Here is a 14,069-nt window from a genome sequence, read left to right as displayed (position 1 = left end):
GTGAACGGGCTGCCAGAGGGCACACTTTGATAGCTTCTTGGCAACAGTCGCCAAGACAGGGACAGCACTTGCCCAGGTACCCATCCCTGCGGCTTTCCTATATAGAGCAACCTGGCTGGGTGGCATCTGCCATCCGGCCCCCATGGCTTGACACTCTCATGAACAAGCGGTCCATGGGAGAAGAGGGTGTCATAGCACATTCTTAGCAATTCACCTCAACACCCCAGTCCCCACAGACGGTTCTTCTCATGAGTTCTGAGAGAATGTTTTCCCTAACATCATTGTGAAAAAAATAGACCTTGGCCATTCAGGAATCCCTAGTTGGGACTGCCCATTAGACCTGACCCTGGGTATCCCTGCCCAGCCATCTGTTTCCTTCTCAGAGCTCTAATGGTGTTCCATGCTTATGTTACCACCTGGAGTGCTTGTGCTTGTGAACATACATCTTTGTTTCGGGGAGTCAGGCACTTACTACCCATCCTGTCCCCTTTCCCTCCTGCTTGCCAGGAGTGGGGAGCAAGGGACACAGTGGGAAGAGGGAATGCCCCTGTGTGACTGTCATTTGACAGGCTAACAAGCTTGGGCAGGGACGCAGCAGCGTCCCTGTTGCCAGGCAACTGCTTTGTTGGATTGCTGGAGGGGCAGGGCAAGTGCTTGGAGAGGCGGCCAAAAAGAAGTGTTGCAAGCATGGAGTGGGCATGATCCTGAGCATCCGTGTGCCGCTGTCTCCAAGATTGTGGTTCCAAAAACTTCATGGAACCGCAATTTTGGCACTGTCCACATTCGGATGTAATTCTGTGGTGGTTAAACCTCAGGTTTCAGCAGTGAACCTTTGTGCAAACCTAAGGTTCACATTGGAGTTTGGTGAGGCAAATGGCAGGTTGCTTTTGGCTCGAAGCTGTGGTTGCACACATTTGGACATAACGGTGTTCCAACCAGAATATTACTGGCCAAGGCTTGGTAATAGGATTATCTACCATCAAAAGGCTTATGGAAACATTTAGTTTGTAATACTATAATAATGAACAATGATCGTGGATTCTTAGTTCATTCCGCATTTTGTGCCAAAGATGATGACCTGAGAACATAGTGGATTTTAACAACAAAACCCAATAACCCATGGGCTTATGGTTTGCGGGGGTGGTTGGCACCCCATGTGCACTACACCACAACCCGCTCTGGGCCACCCTGGTGCCCCCCCCATGAAGTTATGGGGCTGCTGAAATCTCCATTATTCCGTAAGAGAAAAAGCTTAGAGATGCCTAAACTTAAAAAAAAAAAAAAATTAAAATCACCCCCTTGCCTAATTTCTTTGAAATTTGGGTGGCAGCTTCCTTCCACCAATTGGGCACTACCACCCACCACAACCCACTCTGGGCCACTCTGGTGCCCCCCACAGAGAGTTATGGGGCTTTTGAAATCGCCATTATTCCCCATGGGGAAAAGCTTAAAGGCACACAAACTTTAAAAAATAAAATAAAATCACCCCTTTGTCCAATTTCTTTGAAATTTGGCTGGTGGCTTCCACCCATTGAGCACTACCACACACCACACTCTTTCGCCCCGGAACCCCTTTTTGCCCCAAATAGATTTGGATTCGAATTTATTTGGATCGAAATCGAATCTGGGGTGATTGGGGGGGGAGATTTGGACCCAAAACAAATTGGGGGTGATTCAATTTGGGTACAAATCGAATCAAAAAAATCAATTTGTGCATATCCCTACTAAAAACTGCTCTTCTCCTTGCCACACTTAGCCTCCCAGAATATTTGAGGACATCTATTGGATGTTCAGCAAAGAATAAAGAAGGCCTTGGACAACAATAAATGTATTCCACTCTGAGCTTTCATAATCCAGAGCTTACATCATTAGATGCATTAAATAGACAGTGTGGATGTGAGATACACACACATACTCTTGTATAACAATGAATATGAAATTCTTTTTAAATGGTGAGAGAAAAATATACAGGAAGTCTGATAACAGAGAGACATGAGCCAAAGTGATATCCAGGACAGACAGTGCAGCAGAAAACAAGAAAACACCTCTTGCAAATGCCTTCAATACATGCTTCAGTGTGCAGACTCTTTATGGCACCACAAAATATTGTTATCTTTCCTCAAACACTGCTACTCTCAAATTTATCTCTAAAAAAGAGTAATTACCCATGCAATCTTTTCATCTTTCAGCAAATCGCCGCTCTTCCTTTAATTTTGAATGCCTCCGCAGACAGAGCAGTCAAGATGAAATACCCCTTTCCCCTACTTTTCATCACCGCACTGCTTTACCTCTGCATTTAATGCAACAACAGGTGAGTTAAAGCAAAATGTTTATCTTGCTTCAGATGGAGGTTTGGGGAGGTCTACAAATTTGAGAAATAAAAATAAGTAACTATCTAGCATTAGATGTTAAATGGCCTTTGTCAACAGATACCTCTGCTTCAGACCTGCAAATATCCAGATGCCTGGTTGCCTTGAGTGGCTAAGAATGATTTCAGCCCATGCAAGGGCCATATTAGATATGACTTGAATCATGTCATTGGTCCAGGCATGCTTGCTTTTTCTTATATAACTAGTGCACTTGGAAAGGGGCCTGTAGACTTGAGAATGGCAGCTTTCTGGATCTTTGCCTGCTGCTTGAAAAGAAAAATGTGTCTACAGTCTAAACCTTAAGTTTTCAAAATGCTGCTATTACTGCTTCAAAACCCACCGAAGAGGTCCCCTGCTGAGCAAAGAGGCACCTTTTAAAAGTGGTGTTTCTCTTTATTTAGTAGGGGGAGAGTCTGAATATGGCCCTATCCACCCCCAGCACAGCATCCCTCCAGTGGCTGTTGCTGGTGTCTATCTTATGTTTCTTTTTTAGACAGTGTGAGCCCTTTGGGGACTTTTATTTATGTATTTATAGCTATGTAAACCATTTTGGGAACTTTTGTTGAAAAGTGGTATATAAATATTTGTTCTATTTGTATACATATTTGTCAAACTATCTGTCAGCAAGCATTTCTGTTCCACGCCCAGTCTGAGAATGGACCTGATGAGTAATAGACAGGGAGATACATTTCTAGCTGCACAGAATGTGGGAACAGAGGTGACAAGACAGAGTCCTTGTTACTAATAAGAGTCCTTACTAATAAGAGGATCAAAGGGGGTAAGATGTATAAAGAGCAACACTGAAATGTCTAGGAGGCTGATGTCATTCAGATATTTCCAAGAACTGTTTAATGTATATTGTATTTTAAATAAACAAGCCAACTTTTCAGTCTTAACAAATGGAGAGGGGAGATTGAGTTTAATTAAAACTGTAAATTTGGATGCATCAAAACATTTAGTTTAGAGAAGGAAAGAATTTTGTGAGTTCTTGGGGGATTCTGTAAGCAATGTAAAAAAACGGAGTTAGCTATTGATTGTAAACTTGGAGTTACAGTTACCCTCTCCATACATTCCCAATAAATGATGTTTATTATTTGCCATTATTATTGTTATTTATTGCTGTTATTGTTACTCAGTGCTGAGAAGCAGGACTGAGTAATATTGTTACTCAGTTACTGTTGCTACTCAGAAACAAGTCACATTAAGTTCAGTTGTAGCTGAATTTGCATAGGATGTAGCTCCATCGGCTAATGCCAATGCACCAGGCTAAACAGTTCTGCATCAGGGCAAAAACAGTTGCAATGTGGATGTACTGTGATCAGAATTCTCGGTGGTTTTGTTTTTGTTTTAAAGTTAATTGCAGCTGCAAGGGGATCGGATTGGGATGGTAGTCCTGGGTAGGGATGTGTGAGCCTGTTCAAGGTCGAGCCGGCTTGAGGTCGAACTGGGCAAGTTCGAAGGTTTGCCATCAAACTGAACCGGCCCCCTGAAAAATGGGGCCAGTTTGACTTAGAACTGAGCCACCCCTAGTTCAGAGCTGGCTCGAGGGGCTCACTTGTAAAGGGGAATCTGGCAAGAATTTCCTTTAACAAGTAGGGATTGGGCAGCAGTAATTCCAGCAGGGTGGTGGATGAATTTCAGTGGGGTGATGGACTGCTGCCAAGTCCCTACCTGCCAGATTCCCTTTTACAAGTATGCCCCTTGAGCCAATTCACGAACAGGCTTGGGGGGCTTGATGATTGGACTGAACCAGGGGGCACCTCAATCAAGCCCAAGCCTCCCAGTTGTTAGAATTCAGTTCAAATTTAAACCGATCTGGGATTTTCGTTTTTGTGCACATCCCTAGACCTGGAGCAAAATGTTTAACCCTTTCCCCTGCACCATTTTCTAATTTAGCCTTTCCCCTCACCCACTGAAGCAGCTATTTGCTCCATAGGATAACATGTCAATACCTGTATGTTTTCTTCTGTTGGACAAATAGCACTTTCAGGCAGGCATCTTCTTATACCTCTGGCCCAGTGTTGTGCTGGATTCAGTCCCTTCCTCCCAACACATCTGCTATTAACATTTTTAAAAAGTGGGAGATATTAATTACAGATTACTCATGTCGTAGTCTCTTGTACCCTTGACCTCCACAGAGGACAAGCAATAGGTGTCACGAATATGTAAGGACACTGCAGGCTGTTGTAGAAACAAAATCTGCTTTGTCAATAATAATACAGTCTCTTCCATAATACTGGATCACATTATTTTATTTATTTATTTATAATAATAATCTTAATCTTAATCTTAATCTTGAATGCTGGGTTTAGTTCAGTTCTGAGCCTGATCTGTGCCATTCCATCTGCAGAAATATATTTCTCAAATTTGGTGCAATTTTGCCAGGACCTGTTTCAGAGTCTTTTCTACCTACAGTGGTTGCACAGGTTACATATCTGCAGTGCAACCAAAGGGCTACTGTGAGCACAATGACTGCCATTCCTTGTAGTGCTCCAACAATTGAAGGAGTCCTGCAGGGATGCAAAGAGGTTGGAAGCTAGCAGTGCGCCTTTTACTCAGCATGGTTGGGGCAGGCATGAACATTTTGCTGCTCTCTCCTCTCTCCTTAAGAACTGTTCACTTGCAGGAATTTGTCCCCGAGGACTGCACAACCCTCAGGGACACATTCCTTCAGGTGAATAATCCTTTAGGAGGGAAGTGTGAACCTTTGGACATGCTGCTCTGTTGTCAGAACACTGGGGGGCATGTTAGCCACTAGCTACTTCTGTAACTGAAAGAATGGATTGTAATTCACAGTCTTGTGCACATCTAGGTACAGTGGCTGACATCATAGGCATAACTATAGGGGGGGCATGGGGGGCACATGCCCCGGGCGCCACTTGGCAGGGGGCGCCAAAAAGTGCCCCCGCCGATTTGACGGGGGAAAAATTATTTATTTATTTTTTAATTTTTTTTTGCAGAGCAGTCCCTCTCCCCCGGCCCCGGCGCCCCCCCCCCTTGGCATTGCTCATCCAGCACTGGGCGCCGCGGCGTCTTCGTAGTCCAAGTCTCTGACTCTCACTCCCCGGCACGCCCCGCCACCCTGCCACCAGTCGCGCATGTGTCGAGAGGAGGACACGCACCAGAGCAAACTTCCTGAACAACTCCCTCTTCTGAACAACTTCCTGAACGCCCGAACCAGTTCCCCTTTTTGCTCATTCAAGTCCTTCCTCCCCTATAATCTAACCACGTTTTAACTGAAAAGGTTCAGGGAGGTGGAGATGGGGGGATGTGGAACCTTGGGTTCCACATCCCCCCATCTCTCCTTTCCTGGACTTTTTCACTATGTAATGCAAGCTAATTTAATTATATGTCTTCATCAAAATGGATTAGCTGTTTCAGCCCATCAGGAAAGTCTAAACCTCCACCGATTTAATTAACCAGACTGAAAATCAGATGAACAGAGAATGTTTTAATGAAAGGTGGTATATAAATTTAACAATAAGTAAAACCATCATTAGGAGCAATTAGCGATTACTTAAACATTGGTGCTGCCAAGCAATTTGTAAATAAAACTTGAAGCCCTTTGAAAATAAGCTGGAATTAATTGTAGGTTGGGCAGGGGCTGAAAGTATATACTTCTAAACATTTATTGTTAAATTTATATACCACCTTTCATTAAAAACAACCCCAAAGTGGTTTGGTTTTAGTCATGGATTTTAATTTTAATTGCTCTTTTTGTCAATGTGATGAAGATTAGTTAAATCTGAGTGGTCTTAGGCAACCAATGTTGCATCTGAAATGCCATTTCATTTTTTATTGTCATAAATACTCTCCAACCAATTTAAATAGCAAAGGTATATATTATCGCTTTATTCAATTGCAGGGAATCTCAAAAAAAGCAGGATTTGCAACTAAGGCAGTGCATATCTTCTCTAAAATGGCCCTTTTATATTTTTCTAACTTTGAAATCGTAACATAAAACAAAGCATAAATGCATAAATGCTTCCCCCTCCATTTGAAACCTTTTCTGGTGTAAATAGCTCGTGGTTTTGGAAAAGGGGAGTCTTTCTTTAACAGCGGGAGAATAAGGAGTCTTTAGCACTATCACCCTAGTCCCTCGAATTACTTTGGAGTCCTTGGTTTTCGTTTTGTTAAAATACAGTCACTCACAAGGGAAAGTCAGGAACAGAACCAGGGCGTGAGGGAGGGGCATCATAATCATAATAATCATCATTGCATCATAATTCTGATGTTTGAGATACAAGCCAACTTCACAGGGTTGTTGTGAGGAAAAACCTAAGTATGTAGTGCATTTTGAAATTTTTGTAATTTTTTAAATTTTTAAAATAAAAGTTTTCTGAAACATGTGTGTCAGTCAGATGTATGTTGGGGGGGTGGCGGGGGGGCGCAATTTCAGTGCTTGCCCTGGGCGCCGTTTTCCCTAGTTACGCCTCTGGCTGACATACTATGCAACATTACACATGGAATGGAATGTTCGTGCAGTTGTGCAAAAGTGCACAAAAGTGCTGTTGTGGAAGTGCAAAAATAGCACAGAATTGCACATTTTTTGCACTTGTGCAACAGCATAAACATACCATTCCATTCTGTACATAACATTTCACTGTTTCTCCTTTGTAGACCTTTTTATTGCATATAAAAAAATTAATCCAACAAAATTATATAAAAAGCAAACATTTTGACATAAAAATGTCATGATCATTGATGTTTAATAGTGTTGGAACTGGCATTCTTAAATAGCAAAAGCTGAAACTCTCCCAGCCACCTGAAGCTGATGAAAAGCACGGGGGAGAAGAGATAAGTATGCTTTCCCGAGCTCAGCACTAACAAGGAGGAGAGTGGGGAAAGGAACAGTACACCATTTGGAGGCCAATATATCTCAAAATTTCTTTAAGTTGCTCTTTGCCATTAATCCCTGGTTTCAGTATATCAATGTACAATGCTTCTCTGGTTTTTCTTTTAAGGGTGCAGTGTTCTGTCTCCAAGATACACACTTTAAGTGGCATTGTTTTTCCTTTATGCTTTATCTGGTGTGTATTGACCAAGGCCTTTCTCTATTAATATACTTTGAGTCTGCCAGATGTTCTTTAAACCTAGCTAATGGTGGCCTTCCAGTTGCAGTTTTTCAGCCGCTGGTACTCAGGAACAGCTAATTTTGTGCTGGATTGTGTCCACTGTCTTCATTCAGAACAACTCCAAGAAAAATATAGGAAGCTTTCATCTTCTTTCTCATAAAGCATAGAGAAGAGGAACAGAGGATTAAGACAATCTTTTTCTTGTGCTTGTTTTACACATTTTATTGCCAATATGTCCCTAGATAATGCAAAAATTCAAACCGTGGAAAGTTTCAGTAGAAGGCAAAAAAAATAAAAATAAAAGATAAGTAGCTGCTTCACCTATTTCCTTCCTTCTTCTCTGTTAGATATTTAAAATAAATTAAAATGTTCTCTGTCATATCTGTCTCAAGATCTTGCTTGCATTGAGACACAAGTCTGTGGGTGTGTTCACTGTTTTATCTTCCTTAGGTCATGGCTGTTGCAGGTCTGGATGCCACTAAAGCTCATAGACATTCTCCCAGCCGTTCAACACGTTCCTGGGCTACTCCACCAGCTACCCCGCCCAACCGGGACCGTACTCCCTATTATACACCTCTCATTCAAGTGGATCAAGCAGAGTCTACAGAACACATGAATGGCAGCCTGCCTTCTTTACATAGGAGTTCCTGGTATACAGATGACCCTGATATTGCCTATAGGACATTTACGCCAGCTAATTTGACTGTACCAAGTGACTTTAGGCATAAGCATAGTGACAAACAGAGAAGTGCAGACAGTTTGGTAGAAGCGGTAAGTGCTTTGAGGTTTTGTTTTGATCTCTGTGATATTAGTGCAATCTTTGAAGATGGAAGCTTCTCTAGCATTGCAGATCCTTTATTTTAGCTTAATCACTGGAGATGCAACATGTCAAAAATCAAATTTGCCGTTGCAACATGTTATTGGGCAACATTATTTTCAATTCTTTGCTTGTTTATCCCCCTAATTGTGTGGGATAGATTGTTTTCTGTTTGACAGGATGGTGGCTTACATGATGCACAGTATTATGGATAACACTGTCTCCCGCCACTGTTCTGAAACAGCAGTTCTGAAACAGCCTGAGCAGCCCTACCACAGTTTTCCCCATTCACAGCAATGGAAATAAATGTGGTAACACTGCCTCCACAGCTGCTGGATATTAAAAGTGTGGGGGCTTATCTTGAAGCTTTGCCACAGCCCCACACCGAGCCTTTCAGCTCCGTTAGAATGTGCATCATGGTAGCCAGTGTATTCTGGTGTCAGCTTCTCTCATTCCCTGGTTTCAGCCCTCTTGTTTCTATGAAAATGAGAGGTAATTTCCCTCTGCACTCATGAAGCCCCCTTCCTGCTTCCACCAAACAGTCAACACTGCCACTTCTGATAGAAACATTTGGCACCTTAAAGACTAGCAGATTAGTTGTAATAAAAGTTTTTGTGGAAAACAGTCCACTTCATCTGATGCACGAAATTGTAATCCTCTGTAATACGTGGGTTTAGAGGAAACTTTTGAAAACAATAGTAACATCAGAATCAAACATTGTTTGTTTATTTATTTATTTTTACATTTTATATCCCGCTCTTTCCTCCAAGGAGCCCAGAGCGGTGTACTACATACTTAAGTTTCTTTGTTAAGTAAATTGTTATAAATTTACTTAAGTTGTAAATTTATAACAGTGGGCCAGTACGGACAATACATGGACAGCATGTGAGAAGTAAAATATTGTGCCGAGAGTGTGACTGCCGTGACATCAGCAGAAGGCATGCCAATGTGCCCTTGGTGTGTCCATTTATTGCGTGTAAGGCTATATCTGAATTACCCCTCTATGTGCGCTTCAAATACCTGTTTAAACAAGTATGATGTCACAGCAGGCATGCTTTTGGCGCAGTATGTGTGCCAGCTGCATATTGTCTTATTATAAACGTATAACTATGTTCGATTCGATTCTGTTTTCTTTGGTCTTACTAATAATTTCTGTCACATTACAGAGTTAATTAACTTAGCATTGCTAGGAAGATTCTGTTACTGCCAAAAATTGCTATTGTGAATTATCATATTTACCCCTTCTGTACTTTTGAGCTCATCACTAGACTAGACTGCTTGCATTTCCTGTCATTTGACTATTCTGTTTTCAGTTTCTTTAGTCCATGAAAACATATACAAGAGGCCCTCTTTATTTGTGGGGGTTCCATTCTTGTCTCTTTCCAAGGATAACGAAACTGCGAATCAAGAGACCTCAACCCTCTGGGCACTGGGAGGTTCAGTTCCTAAAGTGCTGAAAATCATGAGAAAAAAGGGGAAGAGTGCAATCGGCTCTCCGATACCTTGCTCTCCAGCCATGCCCATCAAATGCCCAACTTTTCTTTTTTGTTTGTGGTTGGTGTTTTATTTTTTTGTTGGGGGGAAGTTTGTAGAAAAGACCCAGTTAAATGGTTTAACGCTAAAAAATGGTGACAGAAAATGACATTGGAAGTCATTTCTGGACACACAGCAACCACAGATAGGAGAAAATAGCCCTATTTTTGGCCTGCGGATAAAGAAACTGAGTCCCTATGACCCGGCCGCGGATATGCAAACCTTCAAATGGAGAACCCACGAATAATAAGGTTCACCTTACTTACAACAATAAATTTGCTAGTCTTTAAGGTGCCACAAGACTTTCTTGTTTTTGCTGCTCAGACTCACATGGCCACCTTGTGGATGTGACTAGCATAGAAATGTGCTTCCGTGTGCAGATAACATCTTGCTGGACTGGACCACGCATCTATGTAAAGGAACAGGTTACAAAGCAATGTAACAATAATAAGGATGTGTGCTGCAAGGCTAATTTTGGTTTCAAATCCAGTCAGAAGGTTAAATGAAGAAGCAGTTTCTTATGAGCAGCCTGATTTAGAAATCTAGAGGTTTCTATATCAGACGGTATAGAAATTCAATAAAATTAAATTAAAATTAATAAATTTTTTAGTGTTGCCTGATAAGGAAGCAATACTGTTATGTAGTAGTGTTACTTAGGATCAGGACAGCAGAACTGACAAATACAAGAGCAATTGTACATTTTAATATTACTGCCTTCATACCTTGAAATGGCAAGATTCATTAAGTGCATTATTAATTTGCAAAGTATGCCCTTATATTATCTTATATGTGTATATGTATGTGTGTGTGAAACTATCAATTTCACACTTAGAAATTTCCCAAGGAACCTAACCCCCAGATGTCCATAGACTCAAGGTCCTCCAACAAGATCCTCCTCAAACACTCCCCCCCACCGCCCGCGCGCCAGTTTTGCCATTTGCAGTCGTAGCCAGGAACCTAACTCCCGTGGAAAATGAGGTTCTTCTGTACTACTTTCTGGCTTGGCCAGATGCACTCTCAGTGAACCAGGAGAGGAAATCACCAGGGCTTGTGTTACAAACAACTTATTTGAAGCAGGGAACTTTACACTTTTGAGAATCATAGTTGTGGAACCATTGGTTTTGCACCCTGTAAGATGAAAAAAAGTTTTGAAACTTTGCCTCTATTTTGATTTTTTATTCAAAATGTCAAATTAATTTTCATGCTATTCCTTTTGCAGGTACTTATATCTGAAGGATTAGGACGATATGCAAAGGACCCAAAGTTTGTTTCTGCTACAAAACATGAGATTGCCGATGCTTGTGACATGACCATTGACGAGATGGAAAGTGCTGCAAGTAACCTTCTCAATGGGAACATTAGCAATGGAACTAGTGGTGACATATTTCCCATTTTAAACAGGCAAGATTATGAACTTCAAGATTTTGGTCCTGGCTATAGTGATGAAGAGCCTGATACTGGTAAATATGAAGAAGACTTAGCTGATGAAATGATATGCATTACAACCTTATAGTATTTAGTAAGAAAAATTGTGTGATTTTAAACAAACAAAAGTGCCTCATAGTTCCAAGATGCTAGGCACAAGTTGGAATTAATAAGGAATCAAGCTTTGCACGTGTGATGGTGTCACATCATGAGGAAGCCATACTTTAATTTATTAGTAAGTGTCTCCAGCATGGTGAAGGATGATCAAAGTAGCAGGACATCAAGGCCTTCGCTGCAGAATCTTGAGTTCATCAGTGAGTGAAGGTTGATCTTTTGACTCAAGGAGATTCTAACCAGCCTCTTTTCAAAAAGATGAAGAAAAAGTCGATAGATTGCAGTCTTTCAGCTTGATGCTGCTACTTCTGTTGCCCTTCAAAGTGTAAAAGTCCCTCAGTGGAAAAAGGTTTGGTACAAAAAAGAGAAGGATATGGTGATGACAATCAAAGTGTCATTACCACTCTGATTACACAGCATATCAAATGTTCATTGCATTCAGCATATCCATTCAAATGTTTTCATATTTGCCTCCTTTTTTATATTTTAAAAAAAAGTATTTGTCAAATTCTACCTACAAGGGATTGTTATACTGGACTGATGCTGAAACGCGTGTCTCTCATATGTAATACCAGTTTACATAGCAAAATATCATAAAAGATAGTCTGTTTTATGACTATAACATTAAGGGCAAAATATACTGGAATAATTGCATTTTTAACAATGCACTTGCAACCAGGTTAAAGTATAGAGTTAGATAAAGATAGTTTGTTAAAATATATATATATATATAGCAGAGATTATTGTAAATAAATTGTAATCTACAATCATTTGTATTTGTAAAGAGATGTTCTATATTTTGTAATTATTGTACCGTAATTGAACTGCAGCAATATTTATGGAGCCTCATTATTGTAATTCTCCACTGAATTCTAGATAGAAGTATTTTTACTTGGACTGTATAGAGCTAGAGGATTAAATATTTACATAGAGCCACCTCATATTTCTTCATTGTAAAATGCTTTTGAGGTAAAGATTTAAGAAACCTGATGCTACAGAGATTTTATATAATATTTTGAGTCAACAGGAATCTCACTTTACATAAAACATGGAAGATGACTATTCGAAGTCTTATATTTGGGAAGTTGAGAGATTTGGAATTATCTATAACCTTTTTGATTGAAAACAAGCTGTGCTTTTATTTACACCACAATTCCTGCAATAACAGGTAAATAAAAATAATTTAAATTGGGCAACTTCTATCAAGGTTTTCTTTAACCTTGATGTACATATAAGCTATTCACAAATTAGCCAACCAGCTCTTCTGCTTGGTAGAGACTTCTTATAAAGAAATAATTTAGTAGGTGGATGCAAAATGTTACTCTGCTTGAAGTGGGACAGGTGATGAATGATCCTTTACAGAACCAAAAGATTCCTAGAATGGCTTGGTTGCCTCATCTTTTGCTGTTCTATGTGTACTGTTTCAATGGTTTATTTTTATGCAAACAAAGGAGGGCTTAGATATTGTTTGTGATGCAGTAAAATCCTGATACTATGGCTAGTACAATTTTGGAGAATGGTACATGTCAAAAGTCTATTTTATTAACACTGGATAAATTGACTTGCTCTGCCAAGTAACCTTATCAGGGTTTATCTGTATTAACAAAATAGGTAGCAATTAAAGTCACATTTTTTTTAAAATTGTGACATATATAAACTATGTTAATACAACATTTTGTACACAGTGGCAATTTGCTATGGATACCTTACAAACCTCTTCTTGAATCATTCTTCTTTCAAATGCCAGGAGAGAATTTAAAGGTTTGTAAATTATTTCTTGACCAACATCATTTTGTATGAAAAGAAATGCAAAATGTTCTGAATAAAAATGTGTAATAATTTTACTATACCAAAGACCTTTTTTACTAGCAGCTTCCACAAATGGAATCCAATCAGTGGTTGTGTTTGGTACAGTCCAAATGACGAGGGTATCATGAACAGGAAAATGTACATTTGCGCATTCACACCTGTGGGATCCGTGCCTGTGCCAGATCCTCATTTAGAACCTTCTACAGCTTAGTTGCAATTGCTTTGGTGCAAACACCGATGGAACGATAGAACATATCTATGTAGGTGGGGCCTGCACCTCCTCCTCCTTTGACAGCATCAAGAAGATCATTTTCTTAGGATTATTGCTACCAAGTGAGATTGGCCTCAACGTCCCTTCTATTTTTTAATCTTGTCATTTATTTATTCTTTCCTCTTTCAGTACTCTCCACGCCCCATGATTTCATTGCAAATGACTTCAGTCCTCAGTCTTTACATGAGCATCGGATGCCATTCCCATCCCTCTAATCCCATCCTACTTCTTCTCTCTGAAGGCCTCAGACCCGCTTCTCTCCGCCAGGATCTCTGCTTTTTATAACTTGTTGCCATCCGACTCCCTGTTCATACCCTATGGTCAAACTACTTTAAAGACTTGTCTCACCACTATCCACTAATGTGTGACAAACACTGTTCTTTTAGCACAAGAGGATGGCTTAGCTGCTCTAAAAAGAGTGATTAGAGCTCTTGTGCAAAAGTTCCCCTGGAAACAAATGAGCTGTGCCACAGTTGTGCAGCCAAAAGCAGGCCTGTGGTTATACAACACTAGTCTGGAACAGCAGCTCGACTTAGCTCAATTGCTTTGCGTTCACGCAACTGCTTCCTGCATGTGGTACACTGCCCTGGATGGTGACCAGTGTCTCTGTACTATACCAGCTTACAGTTGGATTCATTTAAATTAGCCATATAATC

At 40.5% G+C, this 14,069-nt stretch overlaps 1 protein-coding gene across 19 annotated transcripts in view; it reads left to right on the top strand.

Annotated features, from left to right (window-relative positions):
• Positions 1–13,187, top strand: part of CACNA1D (calcium voltage-gated channel subunit alpha1 D) — a 455,958-nt gene extending 442,771 nt beyond the window's left edge. For 18 of the 19 annotated variants that reach the window (XM_053289171.1, XM_053289170.1, XM_053289177.1 and 15 more), the window contains 3 exons: positions 2,190–2,311; positions 7,895–8,215; positions 11,014–13,187. In XM_053289171.1, the coding sequence (XP_053145146.1) occupies positions 2,190–2,311; positions 7,895–8,215; positions 11,014–11,307 (737 nt within the window). In that variant the 3' untranslated portion in view covers positions 11,308–13,187. The remainder of the gene's footprint in view (positions 1–2,189; positions 2,312–7,894; positions 8,216–11,013) is intronic. The other variant, XM_053289180.1, reaches the window with a different exon arrangement.
• Positions 13,188–14,069: the final 882 nt, after the last annotated feature.

Source organism: Hemicordylus capensis, chromosome 2 (assembly GCF_027244095.1).
Source record: "Hemicordylus capensis ecotype Gifberg chromosome 2, rHemCap1.1.pri, whole genome shotgun sequence".
Taxonomy (NCBI): domain Eukaryota; kingdom Metazoa; phylum Chordata; class Lepidosauria; order Squamata; family Cordylidae; genus Hemicordylus; species Hemicordylus capensis.
The sequence above is the reverse complement of the archived record's forward strand: the minus strand, read 5'-3'. Positions and strand labels throughout refer to the sequence as shown.